Source organism: Hibiscus syriacus, unplaced genomic scaffold, assembly GCF_006381635.1.
Source record: "Hibiscus syriacus cultivar Baekdansim isolate YM2019G1 unplaced genomic scaffold, ASM638163v2 tig00111584_pilon, whole genome shotgun sequence".
NCBI classification, from domain to species: Eukaryota; Viridiplantae; Streptophyta; class Magnoliopsida; order Malvales; family Malvaceae; genus Hibiscus; species Hibiscus syriacus.
In genome coordinates this window covers 1,676,421-1,694,637 of record NW_024063127.1, presented here as the reverse complement: position 1 = coordinate 1,694,637, position 18,217 = coordinate 1,676,421, and the positions used below count along the sequence as shown (strand labels likewise).

At 30.6% G+C, this 18,217-nt stretch overlaps 1 protein-coding gene across 1 annotated transcript; it reads left to right on the top strand.

The window, feature by feature from the left end:
* Positions 1-1,747: 1,747 nt before the first annotated feature.
* Positions 1,748-3,684, top strand: LOC120165628 (homeobox-leucine zipper protein ATHB-6-like). Its single transcript, XM_039175104.1, has 3 exons — positions 1,748-2,309; positions 2,408-2,784; positions 2,856-3,684. The coding sequence occupies exons 1-3, from the start codon at positions 2,246-2,248 to the stop codon at positions 3,372-3,374; spliced, it is 960 nt and encodes a 319-aa protein (XP_039031035.1). The 5' UTR covers positions 1,748-2,245; the 3' UTR covers positions 3,375-3,684.
* Positions 3,685-18,217: the final 14,533 nt, after the last annotated feature.

Sequence of the window (18,217 nt, the reverse complement as noted above, 5' to 3'; positions counted from 1 at the left end):
GTTTAGTTTTAGTACCTCACTGTTAAAAATTTAATAGGTGATTTTCACATGTGACACCTTTTTTATGGGTAAATTACATCATTTATCACTCAACTATCTTCTCACTCCTATTTTGATTACTAAAGTTTATTTTTAATTTAATTGCTTAACTTTCAAATTACTCCTAATTTAGTCACTATGACTTTCAATTTTTTTTATTTTTAATTATATATTAATAAAATAATACTAATAATATTAATAATTAATGTCATATGACAAAATTATTAATAGAATAAATCATTATTTTTTTATTAATAATAAAATAAATTAGAATTATTAAAATAGGAGTAATCTGAAAGTTGAGTAGTTAAATTGAATTTTTTTAAACTTTAGTACTAAAACAAGAGTGAGAAGATAGTTGATTGATGAATGATGTAATTTACCCACTAAAAATGCATTGCCATTAAATTTTCAAGGGTAAACTACGCATTAAGTGCCTAAACTGTCAATTTTGATCTATTTTATTATCTAAACTTTCAATTTTTTAAAAATCATACCTAACTTTTAGTTTTTATTTCATTTTAGTACCTCACTATTAAAAGCTTAACGCATTTAGTATCTAACTATCAATTTTGATCCGTTTTAGTACCTAAACTTTTAATTGTTTTAAAAACTTAACGTTAAATTTTGAACGGGATACTGAAATGAAACAAAATCTAAACTTCAAGCTTCAGGTATGGTTTTGAAAAAATTAAAAGTTTAGAGATAAGAAAATAAACCAAAACTAATAGTTTAGATACTAAATACGTAATTTACCTAATTTTTTAATGGCGATGTACTAAAACGGAATAAAAACTAACCTTTAGGGTGCGTTTGGTTCACGGAATGTAAGATTACTAGTGGGAATAAAAGATTACCAGGGATAGGATTATTGGAAATGTTGTATTTTGTGTTTGGTTGGTTTAGCATGAATGTAAGATTATTGTGTTTGGTTAAAGGAATAAAAGATTATTAGAATGTATATTTGACCAAATTGTCCTTATTATATATTTGTTTTTTTAGCAAATTGGAAAATATTTATATATTTTCTTTAAAAAATTTAAATTCATAAAATTTATATAGTTTTTTTACAAAATTGAAAATATAAAAAAGTTTAATGAAAGGGTAAAATTTTATTTTAACCCCTGAACTTCATATAATATTTTAATTATAGACTTTTTTTTGTAAATCTAAAATAGTTTAAGGATAAATTTATAATTTAACCTTCGTAGAATTTTTATTATTCAATGACAGAATAAGAATATTTTTTAAAGAAATTTTTTTAAGGGCATTTTAGTCCAAAACATTGGTAATCCAACAATACCTAAGGAAAGGGAGGTAATGACATTCCCAGTAATATACCCAAAAAAACCCACTATTAGTAATGTAAGATTACCAAGAATGACATTCTCGGCCAACCAAACGGGGGAATTTAGATTCTATTTCCATGAGAATCTCACATTTTCCCAACCAAACACACTCTTAACGTTACCTTTTGCTTTTTTACCACCAAAAAGGAAAGAACCAAAAACAAACGGTCGAAAATCGGCAATAACCGGTACAGACTACAATTTGCATTTGGGGTGAATTTTGGTTGCATTTGCATTTGCCAACCTTGCAATGCTTACTCAGTGTACCTAACACCAATCAATTGTAACCCTAATCTGACCCATCTTAGTTTTTCTTTTATTTATAAAGTTAGATAAGCTGATTATGGCCAGCTCCCAGTTTGGTTCTCACTTCTGAAAACTCCCCCACTTCTTCTCTCTCCCTAACACTATTGCCATTTGATTTTGATTGAATAATGATGTAAAGCAAAAGAATGAAAGAAAATATAAATTTTTAAGTTTTTCTCTTCTAGGTCTGGGTTTTTTGTGGGAAGGGTGTGCTGTTCTTACATGTACACGTGTAGGTATACTGGTTTTCTTGGAAGCATGTCTTCTGGGGTATTTTGGGTGTAGTCTTGGTTTTCTTGCTTTGAATTTGCTTGTTTTCTAATTGAGAGGATGAAACAGTTGGAGAAGAAATGTGATGGGGAAGTTAAGAAAGTGCAGTGGTTTTTGGACAGTTGTAAACAACTACATACTTGTACAAGTTGGCCTTGTTTCAGACCCACTTGATACAAAGATTTTCACCAAAGAACCAAACTAAAAAAACGAAAGATTTTTAAGACATCAGAAGAAAGAGATCTGTAGTTTTTCAAAAGAGTGTTTTGAGTTCATCAACCATGAAGACATCAGTTGGCAGCTCAGGTTCCTTGGGTGCGTTTATGTCCCTCTGTCCAGCCACAGGTTTAGTAGAAACAAACCTCAATTTCAATTCAGTTCACTTATAATTCAGGGCCCTGTTTTAGTATCGTAACTGGGTATTTGTTTGTCTTTTGTTACAGATGAAGTAAGTCCAAGAAACCACCAGATTTACAGTAAAGAGTTTCATTCGATGTTAGATGGATTAGACGAAGAAGGGTGCTTGGAAGAAGCAGGGCAGCATTGTACCGAGAAAAAGAGGCGATTAAGAGTCGATCAAGTGAAAGCCTTGGAGAAGAATTTCGAGGTCGAAAACAAGCTCGAACCCGAGAGGAAAGTGAAACTAGCTCAAGAGCTTGGCTTGCAACCGAGACAGGTGGCTGTCTGGTTCCAAAACCGCCGTGCCAGGTGGAAGACCAAGCAATTGGAAAGGGATTATGGCTTTCTCAAAACCAACTACGAAACTCTTAAGCTCAATTTCGATACCCTTCAACAAGACAATGAAGCCCTTCGAAGAGAGGTAATGTGCCAACATATTATATACTCCAGTCTCTTTAACTGTAAATTCTAAACTCCTGAAAATGATTGCAGATACGAGAGCTAAAAGCAAAACTGAATGGAGAAAGCATAGGGAGAAATCGTTCAGTGAAAGAGGAAGTGATTGTGCCCGAAAATGATGAAAAAACAATGGAACGAAGTGAGCAGCCTCCGGTCGAACTGATCCACGAGAGCTTCAACAACAACAATGGAGGAGTTGACGCCATCCTTTTGCCGGAACTGAAAGATGGGTCGTCGGATAGCGACTCGAGCGCTATCTTGAACGAAGACGACACCACCACCGCGAAGAACAACAACAACGCTGCTATTTCTTCGTCCGGGATCCTACAAAGCCAATATCTTTCGATGTCGCCGAGGAAAACTTCATCATTCAACTTCAACTCATCGTCTACTTCTTTACCATCCTCCATGAACTGTTTCCAGTTCTCTAAAACGACTTATCTTGTGAAGATGGAAGAGCACAATTTTTTTAGTGCAGATGAAGCTTGCAATTTCTTCTCCGATGAGCAAGCTCCGAGTCTGCAATGGTGTTACTCAGAACAGTGGAACTAAAAAGAGAAGCCACAAATCGACATGTAACAAAATGCCAGGAAATAAGGGAAAAGACAAAGTTGGCTATCTTAAATGAAGCTCCAAGAGATTTGTAAAATGAAAAAAAGAAGAAGGTAATTTGGAGCTGTAGAAGAGACATGAAGATGGTAGCTTAAAGCAAATGGTGACACCAAAACCTGGGGCGAGCGGGAATGATTAGGTCGTAATTGCATCTTCTTTTTATTTTTCTCTTTTAGCTGTAAACGGCAAACAAAATTCCGCAGTTCATCATGGAAAATAAACAAAATCACCAATCATCATTTTCCTTGTCTTTTCCTTATGCAAAACAGTAATAACAAATAGGGTAAATTATATATTTATTACCTAAACTATCAATTTTAATTCGTTTTAATACCTAAACTTTTAATTTTTTTAAAACCATACATAATATTTAGTTTTTACTTCATTTTACTATCTCTCCGTTAAAAATTTAACACATACTCATCGGTCGTTGTGTCTATAGTTGGTGGTCGTTGCATCAGTTGGCCGATAAAGCCCAAACTTTATAGGTCGGACCCTTTCGACCCCTGAACGTGATTCTAGTATCTGTTTCACCGAAAATACCTCAATTTTCCCCCAAATTGATGAAGGACTCTTTGATTGCTTCATCCTCCAATCTTCTTCGCCGACCGTCTAGTGGAAACTGGAAGGTCGGTCTTGACTATTTTTTTGGGTCAAGGCAAAAATAAAAAATAGGCCCATAATTTTTTAAAAATTAAGAAATGTGTAATATAATTTTTTATTAGATTTTTTATTAAATTACACCAATAATAATTCATTACAATATCAAAAATATCAAAAAAAAATATTTAAGCATGTAAATACTTGTAAAAAAAACATTGTTTTCGAACATTTCTTGATGGAAAATCATTGATGATAGTGTCAACATCAATGATTTCCAACATATTTTTCTCAAAACACATGATAACATTTGGAAATAAAATAACGATATTACCTGGAATTTAGAAATATATAGAAATCGAAAGAAAGAATTTAAAAACATGATCTACCTAAAATTTTAAGAACAATCTTAATATGATTCAAGCAATACAATTGATGATAAACAATTATGACTTCGTGTTTGTGAGAAATATGAGAAATTAAAACATGAGAGTAATAATTTTCAGATAAATTGTGAAATAATATGGAAGAGAAAAGAAACACGCTAGTTATACTTATTTTTTTTTCTCCCATTGAGTTTTGAATAGAAAAAATTAATGTTAATAAAATTTTAAAAAATCTAAAAATAGATTTGGTGAATTGATGGTGGAAATTTGAAAAAACTCAAATTAAAAAGATTCAATTGGATTTTTTTTGAATTTTGGGAAAAAATATTAAATTAGAGGTTGATGGGAAGTTGAACAATTTATTAATATTAATATAAAAATTTAATGATAACAATTGATACCTTAATAAACTCATGGACCCATTATTTTATTTCATAATATTTTTAAATTTATTATAAAAAATAAAAATAAATTACACTAATAATTTTTTAATTTGTGGGCCTTGGGCGGGCATTCCTCTTGCCCTGGCAAGCCCTGGTCGACTCGTCATTCTCTCGTGGTCCACTCATCGAATTGGTTAACCCGTCCACCAGATTTATGCCTTGTCAGCTTGTTTGTTAATTTTTTAATGATAGATGTACTAAAATGAAACTAAAAACTAAACATTATGTATGGTTTTGAAAATAATTAAAAGTTTAGGCACTAAAATAGACAAAATTGATTGTTTAGGTACTTAATGCATAATTTACCTTAAAAATAACATACGACTTTATGATTTACGGCTCTTAAGATTGAAATTCAGGTAGTTCTGCCGTACGTCATCCTTAATATACGGCTAAGGAAATGTCATATCGAAAATATTATTATTTTTTAACATTTCTGGTAAAGCATTACCTAAAACATTATTTTTTTTTACCGATATTAACATTTCTGGTAGAAAAAAAATAATGTTTTAGGTAACGTTTTACCGGAAATGTTAAACATTTTAGGTAGCGTCCAATATTAACATTTTCGATAAAAAATAATGTTTTAGGTAGCGCTTTACCGAAAATGTTAAAAATAATAATATTTCTGATAGCGTCTTTCCTTAGCCGTATATTAAGGCTGCCGTACTTGAGATCCCCTTGAAATTCTATTAAGAAAAATGAAATTAGCTGAGTTTTCCCGCTGTAGTGATGACAAATGGATGGAGCGGGATCTTTTCTTTTATCTCTGTATCTGTTTAATATTTTTGTATCTATTATTTACCCACCATCCATGGCGGATAAAATTTTTAAACCCACACTTACTCACGTGGGTACATTCTCAAATTCATCCCCACATTCATTACCCAATTGAATACTCATCACCCATCTCGTACCCGCCTATACCTACCTAATAATAACCTCACAAATTACATAAACAACAAAACATAAAATAAATACGTTCACTAAAAAACATAATAAAATCAATGATCAATTGAGTTAAGGATTAACATAAAATTTTAAAATAAAAAAAATGTCTTAATACATTGAACACCATAATAAAAGACATATTAAAGTCTAGACAACAATGAAAAACACCGTCATAACAATGTTTATACATTAACATTTAGTTAAATTACAAGTCTTAAAATTTGTAAAATAATATTTGAAATTATACCTAAATTAATAATGGTCCAAAAATTATATAATGGGTAGTTAGTGGACATGCAAATATAGGATGAGCGGATGCAGGGCGGGTGAATACAATGCATGTAAGGGTTTCAAATCCATCACTTACCTACTACCCACATCGGATATAATTTTTTACATCCACACCCACCTACTACTCACTTAACTTATACTCATCCTCACCCCAATAGAAACGGATGCGATGTGAAATCCACGAAATTGTATACGTCTGTCATCCTTACGTGGAAGTTGAAAACACTTGGTTCACGTCGTATGTTAGATGTGACGTCAACAAAATATTTTAAATTATTTATTATTTTTACTTATTTTATATCAATTAATTAAATGATAATATCCACGAATCAAGTGATCTCGTTGGTAAAGGAATTATTGTTATTCTTTGATGTTCTGAGTTCGAGTACTAGAAATGTCAAGGGTGTGAGCCTTTAATGTCAAGTGGTTGAGAGTTATCTTTAAACATATATTGTCTTACACTTTCTCTAGATTATTAAAAAATGATGATATATAATATTATTTGATCAATTTAAAAACATAAAAATTAAATATTAATTTAAATATCTTATGGTGGAGAATGATTTGTACATGTTGAATTGAAATTGTCCACATAATATGTATACATATTTAGAAGTTGATAATGGAAAAACTTAATTTAAATATAATAATATAATAAAAAAAAAGTATGAATATATAAGTAAACTAAAATCATATCTTACAATATTATATTTGAAAAGATAAAGTATTGTTAAAGTGTAAGAGAAGAAATCCCGAATAGTTATATAAAAAATATACACGCTGGATTAGGTATTTAAAACCAAACAAGAGCTATGCCCAAGCCTAAAGGCTAAGGCAACGTAGCAATATAAAAAAGAAGGGGAAGGCTGAAAAGGAGTTAAAGACAAAAGACGAGATAAAGAGAGAGAACCTGAAAAGCAGCGCCAGATGATTGGATCCCCATAATCACACGCATCTCCTCTTAAATGCAGCTTTTCCTTAACATCCCCCTGCCCTTTTTGTGTTAACCTCGTCACTGCCCAAGAATCAGGCTCCCACTTTCATAAATCCGGCAAACCATACTTTAAAATAATTAATGTATAATTTTATATTTCAAATTATTTTATTATCTATCATAAAATTATTATTCTGTTTTTAAATTATATGAGATCTAACAAAAAATAATATTTTTATTTAAATTTAATATAAACACTTAAGAAATCATAAGTATTTAAATTTTTATGTTTGAGTTTTATCATATATAAATATTATCAAAAATAAATTTATCGTAATTTAACTTTTTATTTTTTACGATCAGAGGTGAAATGAAAAACTGACATTAATTCCTAATCTCTTTTCCCGTGAATATTTTCATATTTATCTTATATCGAAATAAAAATTCAATATTAGATACGTTTTATTTATTGAAAAGAGAGAGAGAGAGAAAATATTACTTTTTAAATTTAAACTCTAGCACGAACCAACTTCCCCTAGTGATTAAAAGAATCGTTTTGTGTTCCTAGAGGTCACGGGTTCGAGCACCAACTATTGCAGCAGGGTGATTGAGCGGTCAATAACAAATGGTTGAGAGAATTTAGAACAAATACTACTTTGTAATCACTTTAACTTAATAAAAAATCAAACTCTAGATTTGGGTATATAAACTTTTCCAAACTAAAAAAAAAGTTAATTAATCCTTTAATTTTTCACATTCAATTGAATTTATCTTTAAATTTATATTTTTTAAATATAGGGGTATACAATGTAATATATTTTCAAAAATTTCAATCATTTGACTATGTATATTCATACCTCTGATGTATGTAGTGCGTGAACCTAAAACCTAAAAAACTAACAACAAATTCATTAATAATTGAAGTCATTTAATTCGTACTTTAAACTAGAAGTTAAACTAATTATATCATTGAATCAAGGGATATAATCAGTTATATTATTTGATTAACTTTAACTATTAACATTTAAAAGCCTTTTTGATATGTGACTAACACATGACATAATATAGTTATGTAACATGAAATTGATATTTTTTAAAAATATAAATATAAACTATTAAAATTATAAAATAACTTTTAAAAACTATTTAAAAGGTAATAAATTTATAAAAATATCGTTCGAAAATATTATGATATAACATATGACATTGATTTATAAAAGAGTTATCAAATTTAATATTAATATTAATTAAAAAAGTGAATTGATAAAATTTTAAAACATATAAATTTAATTGAATGTAAGAAAAATACAATTTTAACTATTTTTCAAACTTTTGACAGCTTTTGTCACCTTAAGCTAATACCTAAATAAATAATGTTTAATTAGGAAATAAGTGTTTAAATTATATATATTTTTTAATGGATGTTGATTTTTTTATTCATTTAAGTATCTAACATTATAAATTGTACAATTTTAAGAGTTCCGACTGTAAACGGCTATTAGAAAATATCGTGAAGTTTATGTTCTGATAATTTAATTTTTTTTAAAAATAAAAATATTATTTTTATAAAAAAATATTTTTCTTAAAATAATTCCCCCACCGTTGGTCGCCCGAACACCCTTCGCCCCCCTCCCCCCCCCCCCCCCCCCAAAACCCACCCCGCGTTCCCTTCAAATTTTCAATGGTGATTTGGGATTAGGACTATTAAGGTTTATTTTCAGATTAAAGGCTATTAAAGTGTAAAATAAGATATTTGAAGGTTTTTAAAATATAATAATATTTTTAAATTAATGTGGCATGGATCATTTAATAGATTTTTGTAACAATTATCAAGAATCAAGCATCTACATTTGTAATATTAAACACCTGGATGAATCATAAAAAAATTAAATACATATTTAAAAAAATGATATAATTTATATAATTCTTCTCTAATTAAGCCAGTAAATAAACTTACGTTATAAAATGTTTATTCGATGTTAAAATATTTTCTCAAAAGTCAAAAAGGGAAACAATCCGATACAAGCTATCTTATCCCGTAAGTTAATGAGAAAAAGATGTTTACGATAAAAATAGTAATTTATTGTTTTATCACATGTTTTTCGTGTTTTAAAATATAGATAATTGTGTATTTACGATAAAAAGATATATGCTTAAATGTATCATTGCCCCTAAACTATATCATTTATACTAAGTTATCCCCTAAAGTATTTTTTTGAAATATTTTGCTATTTGTCCTAAATTGTTAATACAGTTAAAATAATTTCATGGATCAATCAGAACACACTACATCACTATTTTTTTCATAATTTATCCTTTTTCATAAAAACATAATAAAAGAAAATAAAAGATTTTTAATCATTAAAAATTTGCTTCAATAAAACTATTAAACCGATTTACTTCTAATTTGTTTCAACAGACTATCTCTTCCTCTTCATCTTTGTATCAACAATTGCCTTCTCTTTCTCACTTCTCACTTAACAATCGATTTTGTTTTCTTCCTCTTCTTCTTTAACAATCGATTAATTTTCTTTAATTGAATTTAGCAACGAAGGAGATTGATTGAAAGAAACTTTTTTTGATCGTGGTGATTGTTTAAAACTCTAAATCAAAAACTTGGTTGGCGAAATAAAGGTAAGTTTATGAAAATGTTCATGTGAAGCATCATGTTTACCGTTTTCGGTGCATGTGCATTTGATTTATATGTCAAATGATTTATTTGGAGTGTAATTATTTAGGGAAAATGATTTGTATGAAATATACTTTGGTAATTCATTTTGAGGGACCTTCACTTGGAAACCTAAATTGAATTATGTTGGGAGTAAAAAAAAGATTAAAAAGAAAATTGATCCTGGTTATTTATATTATTCTACCATCGTTGCTTTTGTTGATGATATAGGGTGTCTAACAAACAAAATAACTTATTTAACATATTCAGAACCGAGTTATAGTTTAGATGGAGGTTTGAGGATATGAAGTTCTGATAATGCAAGCTATTTAAATTTAATTCACCATTTAATTAGTAAAGGGAAGATAAACATATATGTTAATCATGGGTTAAAGTTGAAAAATGTAGATTTTGTAGGTACCGACAATATTCATATCTGGTTCGATAAGGAAGATGCATACGATCTTGATGATGATAATGGGCCAGTTGATGGTGATGTTAATGAGTCAATTGATGGTGGGCTAACTGATGATTTGGTGGTCCAAATGTACAGACTGGTAAAGAGAGTATTAATGTTGATGGTCCAAATGTACATGCTGATAAAGAGGATATTAATGTCGGTGAGGTTAATAAAGTGATAGATGAAGAAGAAGGATACGCCCTCCATCTTCACCTAGGTTTGCACCAATTTCATTTTAAGTTGCAAGAAGGATACAACCTTCATTTTCATCTGAGCCCGCATAAAGGTTTCCATCTTCAACATAGTCTCAAATTTCATCAACTTTCAACAAATTACATGGAGGAACCATAATACCCAAATTACCTACTCTAACACCACATTTTTACCCCAAATTAAAAACCTTAAATTTTGGCGATTTTCCTTTGATTCCCTAAAAATTGATGTAGGATCAAATTCCCTAACCTTGCGATTAGCCAATTTACTTTTTAACATAACTCTCTATTCTATTTCTCTTTATCCCACGGTCTCCTTCACTCTTTCATTTTCTTTTTCTTTTCCATGTCACTGCCTGTCTTCCTCTTTTCTTGCGCTACCACCGTTTGACTGACCAAAGTCACCAGAGTAGAACACCGAGAGCCATATCACAGCCCCCACCCTTGGTCGTTCCCGAGTTGTCTTTGTCGGCCTTAGTTATCTCGGTAAGTAAAATCGAATTGAGAATTCCTTTTTCTCTATGGTTGCATCACCGTTCGTGCTTCACGGTTGTTTATGGTAGTTGTGTGGCCGGATTGCACGTGAGGAAGATTGTGCTAGTCTGGTAAGGTGGCACCCACCCTTCCTCCGCATGGGTGGTCACTACAGATTACTAACCGGTCATTTTGGGCCTCCCTTGGGCAGGCGAGGTTGCCTTTATTTCACCAAGCCATGGCTGCTGCCATGGTGTTTGTCACCAGCAATGAGGGGACGGCAGTAGGTGCTGCCACTACTGTTCGACAGACCCTTTAATTCGAATCAAGAATTATTTTTATTCGTCGCTAATTATTTCGTTAACCTAGAATTCGTATTTTTGGTAACTTAAAATTCGAACGTTATAATTTAATAGGGGACTTTGACTCGGAACCGGAATCACCGCCTCCTCTGCCAACTTCGAACTGAAACATATAACTCGTGCCGACCTTGAGTGTTAACTAACAAATTTTATTATATTAAAATCATAGTTAATTTTTAATTAATTTATTTAATTAAATTACTTGTCATAATAATTGATTCAGATCGTGGTAGAGATTATTATCATCACTAGGCTATCTGTGATACATATGTTTTGATTTATTTACCTGTTTACTTGGTTGCTTGGTATATGACTTGAAAACATGCTTAAGTGTGAAATTGGTTGCATTTATTATGATTCATAAATACTATGTGATGCATGATGAATTGTTTGAATTAGAATTATGTGATGTTCGTACAAAATATGTTATTGTATGAAAATATTGTGAATCAGATTATAAGCTTCAGAATAAATATATGATTCGAAATTAATATATGCCTCAGATTTACTGGCTTCTGCCTTTGTGGCAAACCCCAATTACATGGTGTGTGGGTTAGAATTAGAGTGGTATGGGGAACCTACTCTTCTGGGTGTGATATGCGTACGGGCAGGTGTATGAGCATTTACATATCATTTGAATTGTGATACCATTGACATATGAATATTATTTCTTACTTTAGACTATGCCATTATTTGTGTTTGAATGTACTTTAGAGACACACTAAGCCTTGTAGTTTACTCCACCTTAGTTTTCTTCATTCAGATTCTCGAGCTAGTTGAACTGGTACTTGGAGTTGCGTCTTTATTCAAATTTTATTATTTTCACAGTATGGCATTTATTCGGATTTTCTATTTCTTATTTCATTATTATTTTACTTGGATATTATTTAATATGTTTAAATATTTTGGAATTTTGAACATAAATTTTGTTTTGGACTGTGGACTTAAACTTTGGATTCGATATATGTTTTATTTACATTATATTTATAATTTGATTTATTTTGGTTATTTTAAATTATTTGTAATAATTAAATGTGATGGTTAATTATTAAGTATTTTTAACATAATGTTTGGGTTAGTTTGGAAATTTTAGTTAATGGACCTTTTAGATCCTGTCTGTTTCGTCTAGGTCGGATAAAGGGGGTTATATTTAGTGGTATAAGAGCCAGGTTCAACCCTCGAACTGTGGAGCTCGACCACAAGATTTTTAATTGAAAAAATAATTGTTGACATGCACAAAAAATTTTGATTTAAAATGAGAATTTTTTGAATTATTACTATTATCATTATTATTATTTTCAAATATTTTATAAATGTTTAATTTTGGAAACTCCAAGTACCAACTCTGATATTAGATTTTACTCTTTTTTTATAGTTCTCTATGGCACCTCGTAAGAATTATCGTCGAGTCACGAGTTAAATTTGGGGTTGTACTATTACGACTAGAGCTAATCCTCCATCACCAATGGGTCAAACCTAAAATTCTAACAAAGTTAATGAGACCAAGAGAGTTGAGCAATACGTGGATCGAATTGTAGTTTAACATACTTGAGGTGAAAATTTGCCCACAAATTAGATTCATGATGATGGTTTACATGAATTTGAGGATAGTGAGACGGTTCGTGATGATATTAATGTAGTGAGTAGTGAATTATTTCGTTATCTCTGATGTAGACACCCGTTTTTGTCCGGGTCTACAAAAATATTATTTATTATTTATTTATTACTATTATTATTACTAGTAATAATTATTTACATTTTGTGTAGGCCTTGAAGCCCAATCCAGTACAAGTTGCCCTAGGCCCAATACACAAGCCCAGTAGATTACAACACTAGCTAACATACCCAAGACCCAAACAGCTGCTGACCCAGACCCAAGACCCGGTTCAAACCCAAACCGGCCCAACACTCAACCTGTTCAAAGTAGGGTTTCAAGACCCTTCAACTCTAGTTGTCGCCAGCAATCGTTTGGTTTCCCCAACCGTGCGTGCAATGTACCGTTCATCACTCCAACCGCCGCTCAAGCCGATTGTTTCCCTAGCTGCCGCCGTCCTCGATCCGTACCAACATTGACAACCACCACATCAGTCATCAAGAATCAGAGGAAAAAATTATGAAATAGTCAAAAACCAATCAAGTGATATCCCAAGGTGGATCACAAAATCCCGATAAAATCGGGTTGTGGCAAAGACTTATCTATCTATCACAAGTCAACAAAAAGATCACCAATATATCAGGTAACCAAAGAAGAGTAAAAAAAAGAACCGAGAGGGGATTCGGGGTTGAAAAGAAAAAAGAGAGGGATTCAGAAAAGAAACTAAGAGAAAAAAATGAGAGCATCGATTAAAAAAAAGAAAACAAAACCCATTCGAAACCACAACAAAATAAAAGAAAAATAGAGAGAGATGTATCCCACCGTGGTTTGTGGAAACCCGAAGGTTGTTGTGCTCTTTGTTTCTTTCGAAGGTAACCACCTAGATCTAGGAGTTTAGGGGTTGTTTTAGGCTAAACGGGGTTGGGTTTTAGTTTTAGGGTGGCGAGATGAAACTTTCTGGTGGTTTTCTCTCCCTCTGATCGTCATGCGCCGCCGTGGGTCACTGTGGGTGTCGTCGGTGTAGGGCGTCCCTTTCTTCCCCGATGAGGGAAGTTGAGAGAGTTCTCTCTCCTTTGGTTTGCTGAGATGAGAACAAATTAGGGGGAAATTAAAGAAAAAGCCTCATTTTGGGCTATAAAAAATTAGACCAAAACACTGTCGTTTTGCCCCTCACCTAATCTGTGTTTTCATGCTTTGGAATAATAGCATTTTAGGTCCCCACATTTTGTAATCTTATTATTAAGCCAATAAATGAAGTTTCACTTTATTTGATTTTGAGCACTTATGTTTCTGTATTTATATTTTAGTCATATTATTATGTATTATATATTTTTTAAATGTTTGACTTTGGGAATGATATTTGTAAATCTATCATTTTAGTCACTATTTTACTTTTAGTTTAATTATTATTCGGTCTTCATGTTTATGTTTTAATGCATTTTAGTCTGAAGCTTTATTTATGGGTTATTTGCACTTATAATACCTGTACTATTTAAAATTTTTTATCTTGGGAATCTTGTTTATTTATATTTATAGTTCAGTCCTTTCAGTTTCTGTTTTTTCTATTTTGGTCCTTCAAGTTTCTATTTTTGTTATTTTAGTCCTTTAATTTTCTGTTTTAGCTATTTTAGTCCTTTAAGTTTCTATATTTGTTATTTTGATCCTTTAACTTTATGTATTTACTGTTCAGCCTTTAAATTTCTGTTAATTTTTTTAGTCCTGTAAATACTTGTATTTTAGTGATTTCATTTTAGTTTGTAATGTTTACTTATTTTTTATTTTAGTCATTTATGTATGAATGTATTTTACATATATTTTGTATTTTTAATTGCATTTATTTCCGTTTCATTTTATACATGGATGAAATATTCGATTTTTATTTCCAAGAACACGTATGCATAAAATGAGCGTAGAAAGTACCACTTGGTCGAAGTGGTGCGATCCGGTACGGCATTTTAACGACATAGGAACTTGAAATAAGTCGAGTATATTTTACTAATTAATTTTTTCAAATGATGCAATATGTCACGTTTTTTTAGTTAATCAATTTATTTTGTTTTCTGTAAACATCGATTTTTTATATTCGATTTGCATATTTATCGATGAGGGAATATTTTTTACGGATAATAAATAAACGAGATAGCTTTCCCGATAAAGGATTGCTAATCTCGAGATTTCTTTTCAAGTTAAAGAATTTTCTCTAATTAATCAATTCGGAGCAAATTAATTAAATTTTAATAAATGTATCATAATTTAACTTTATATTTGATTTATACTTTCCACCATTTACGACATTGTGTAAGCAAATCAGTACCAATTTTTTGGCGATGTAGGGGTGCTAATCCTTCCCCACGCGTAAACGACTCCCGAATCCTTTTAAATCAAATCTTTGGTAAGCACAGACCGAGTTTTGTCTAAAAAGTGATTTTTTTCTTAAAATTATTTAAAAAAGACGTTTTTAGGTATTCAACCTACCTAGCCCAAAGGTCGATGGTGACTCTATCCTATTTATTCCAAATCAATTAAAAATCATCAATATTTTTCAAATTAAAGTCATAATCATTTTTTAAAATAATATTTAATTGTTTAAAAAAAATGGTTATGGCATCTGTCATACTGAAGGTGTTAGGAAACTCATCTTGATCGAGTTCTTAGTTGTTGAGATGATTGTGTTTCTGGGTAGGAACATGGATAGATCCCACTAATGTTGAGTAATGGTTGAAGAAGTTGTAACGACAGTTTAAGGAAATGGATTATCTTATTGATAGTATGTTGAGATCAGCTGTATGATTGTTAGGCATTGAAGCTCAGGATTGGTGAGAATATGAGCAGGACACCGTTCCAGCCGGACAGGTCACTTGGGAGCTTTTCTATCAGGCTTTCCGAGATCGTTATATGGGGGTTGAGTATTTGGAAAAGTGTTGAGAACATTTTATTAATTTGAAGCAAAATGATATGTCCCTGACCGACTATGAGATTGGTCAAGTATGCTTCAGGGTTGGCTTCAAACGAGAAGGAAAAGTGTGATTGGTTCTTGAAAGGTCTCTACCCCTCGATTCATTCAGCGGTTGCCTTACACCATGACACAGTGTTGAATACTTTAGTTCGTCGGGCCAGAACTGCTGAGAAGAGTGAGTCATTACATGTGAGTCTTAAACCTTATTATTTTGATAAAGCTCAGAGGTAACCAGGACCACTTACTCAAGCAGGTTATGTGAATCAGTTTGGGAAGAGATCGAGAGATGATACTGATTCTCAGTGTTATTCTAGATTGAGACTGGTGATATTTGTTGCTCTGACTATTAGTGCTGGGGGCAGTGGCGGATCTAGAAATTAAAAAAAGGTTCAAAATTTTAATATTCTATTTTCTAAAAAAATGGGTATGCAAATTTCTTTATTTTTTCAATTCCCCTTAATATATTAAACTAGATTTAGTAGTATTTTCAAAATAATGGGTATACAATTGAACCCCATGAAGACCGCATACATCTGCCCCTGGCTGGCGGTTCGACTTATGGTTATGAGATACCTTTGTGGTTTATAGTGATGAATTCATAATTAAAATATGTCATCTAATATTACATTAAAAACAAAGTATTTTTTATATTATTAAGTTTTGATCACTTGTAACTTTTAAAATTAAAGTCTTAGATGCATTATTGAATATCACATCATTTTTGTTAGGAATGAAGTAAATTTTTCTACAATGTCTATATCATTTAAATTTGTGCTATCATTATATTAAAATATATGAAATATTTAAATACGTTCAATCGAATTGAATTTTTAAGTTGTAATTAATTTTAAATAATAATCTCTATGAGTTACTTTCCTCATCCATGAAATTTGTTAATATATAAATGTCATTAAACAACAAATTTAACCGGTGCCCAATGCATGAACTCCTTTATAAAGATTCAAAATCATTAATATATAAATTTATACTTGAATTTATAGAGATATGTATAATTAATTCAAATATAGTTAAAAAGAGTCTAATTTATACTTGAATTTGGTGATATTTAGATGTTAGCGAATTGAAGAGTAGGGGGAGACATTTGTTTGGTATTAGTGAGGTTCTTTCATTTCGAAATAAAAGAAATGAATAAAGAAATATTTAATTCGATTTTAATAAAGATTAGGTTAGATAAAGAAACACTAATGTCCATCCATGATGTAATAGTAATACAATTTTAGCAATTTTTAGTGTTTAAAGAATTTTTCATTAAGTTAGATATCTAATGTTTTTGTCGTTACATTTTTAGATGTAAAACATTAAAAAAATCGTTAGTCGACATGTTTCACGTTCCGTTTTTTAAAATATTTTTAAATAATATTTTTATTTTTAAAAAAAGTCAAAAAAAATATAAACGTGACATGTTTTACTTAATGTTTTTTAAAAGATCGGACACCTAAAAATATAACGGAGAAAATATTAAACACCTACTTTTAATTAAAATTTCTTTAAGAACTAAAAGTCAATTTGAGGTATAATTTAAGAACCTAAACGTATATTAAACCAAATTATTATTAGACATTACAAATAATAGAAAAATACAGTTATATATTTAGTAACCTACGCTTCGGTTAACTGTTAACTAACATATTTCTTCAATTAAAATAGACAGGCTCTAATACTTTCTTCTCTTAATTATAACTTGTAATCCACAAATTTATCAATGAACTTTTATTTTAACGATTTTAAAATTTCAAATTAAAGTGCTAGAACCAACTTATATCATTGGTTAGAAGAATCGTTTTTGTTCTTAGAGGTCAGAGTTCGAGCACCAGTAGTTACAATAGGGTGATTGAGCGTTTATTATCAAGTGATCAAGAGTATTCAAAGCACATATTACTTTGTAATCACCTTAGCTTAATATAAATAAGGAAGAGGTAAAAAGAGAGGCGCGTGAGAGAGACATGCAATAAGCTCTCACATGGTTGTTGCCCTCCGCCACCACATCAAACAATACGATTATACATACAAAATAAAACAAATTGAGAAAGTCGACTTTGGATTATTTTGAATTTTGAAGGATGAGCTTGTTAGAACTTTGAATATAATATGGTATATTTTGCATTCGATTTTTTTTATTTATAAATTTATTTATTGTTTGATATTAAAAATTAAGATTTCTTGTAAACCGGTGTTGCGTGATCCAAATTAATATCAATTTAATATTAATATTTTATATTTTTAAAAATATAAATTAATATTCGATTATCTTATAATATTTTATAAGAAAATATCAACATCGTATATTTTTAAAGAAGAATTTGGAAACTCTTGAGTAAAATTTCAACACTTCGCGGCCGAGAATAAGTGACAACAAGTTATTATCGAAGGAGATTTTATTTCGATTGTGAAACATCTTACCAATCGAAGGAGGATATTTCCACCATCGGAT

Excerpts from the sequence above, each read along its gene's own strand:
- LOC120165628 (XM_039175104.1), top strand. The coding sequence starts at position 2,246 with ATGAAGACATCAGTTGGCAGCTCAGGTTCCTTGGGTGCGTTTATGTCC. Across the intron at positions 2,310-2,407 it reads GTCCCTCTGTCCAGCCACAG|ATGAAGTAAGTCCAAGAAAC; the intron begins GTTTAGTAGAAA and ends CTTTTGTTACAG. Across the intron at positions 2,785-2,855 it reads ATGAAGCCCTTCGAAGAGAG|ATACGAGAGCTAAAAGCAAA; the intron begins GTAATGTGCCAA and ends AAATGATTGCAG.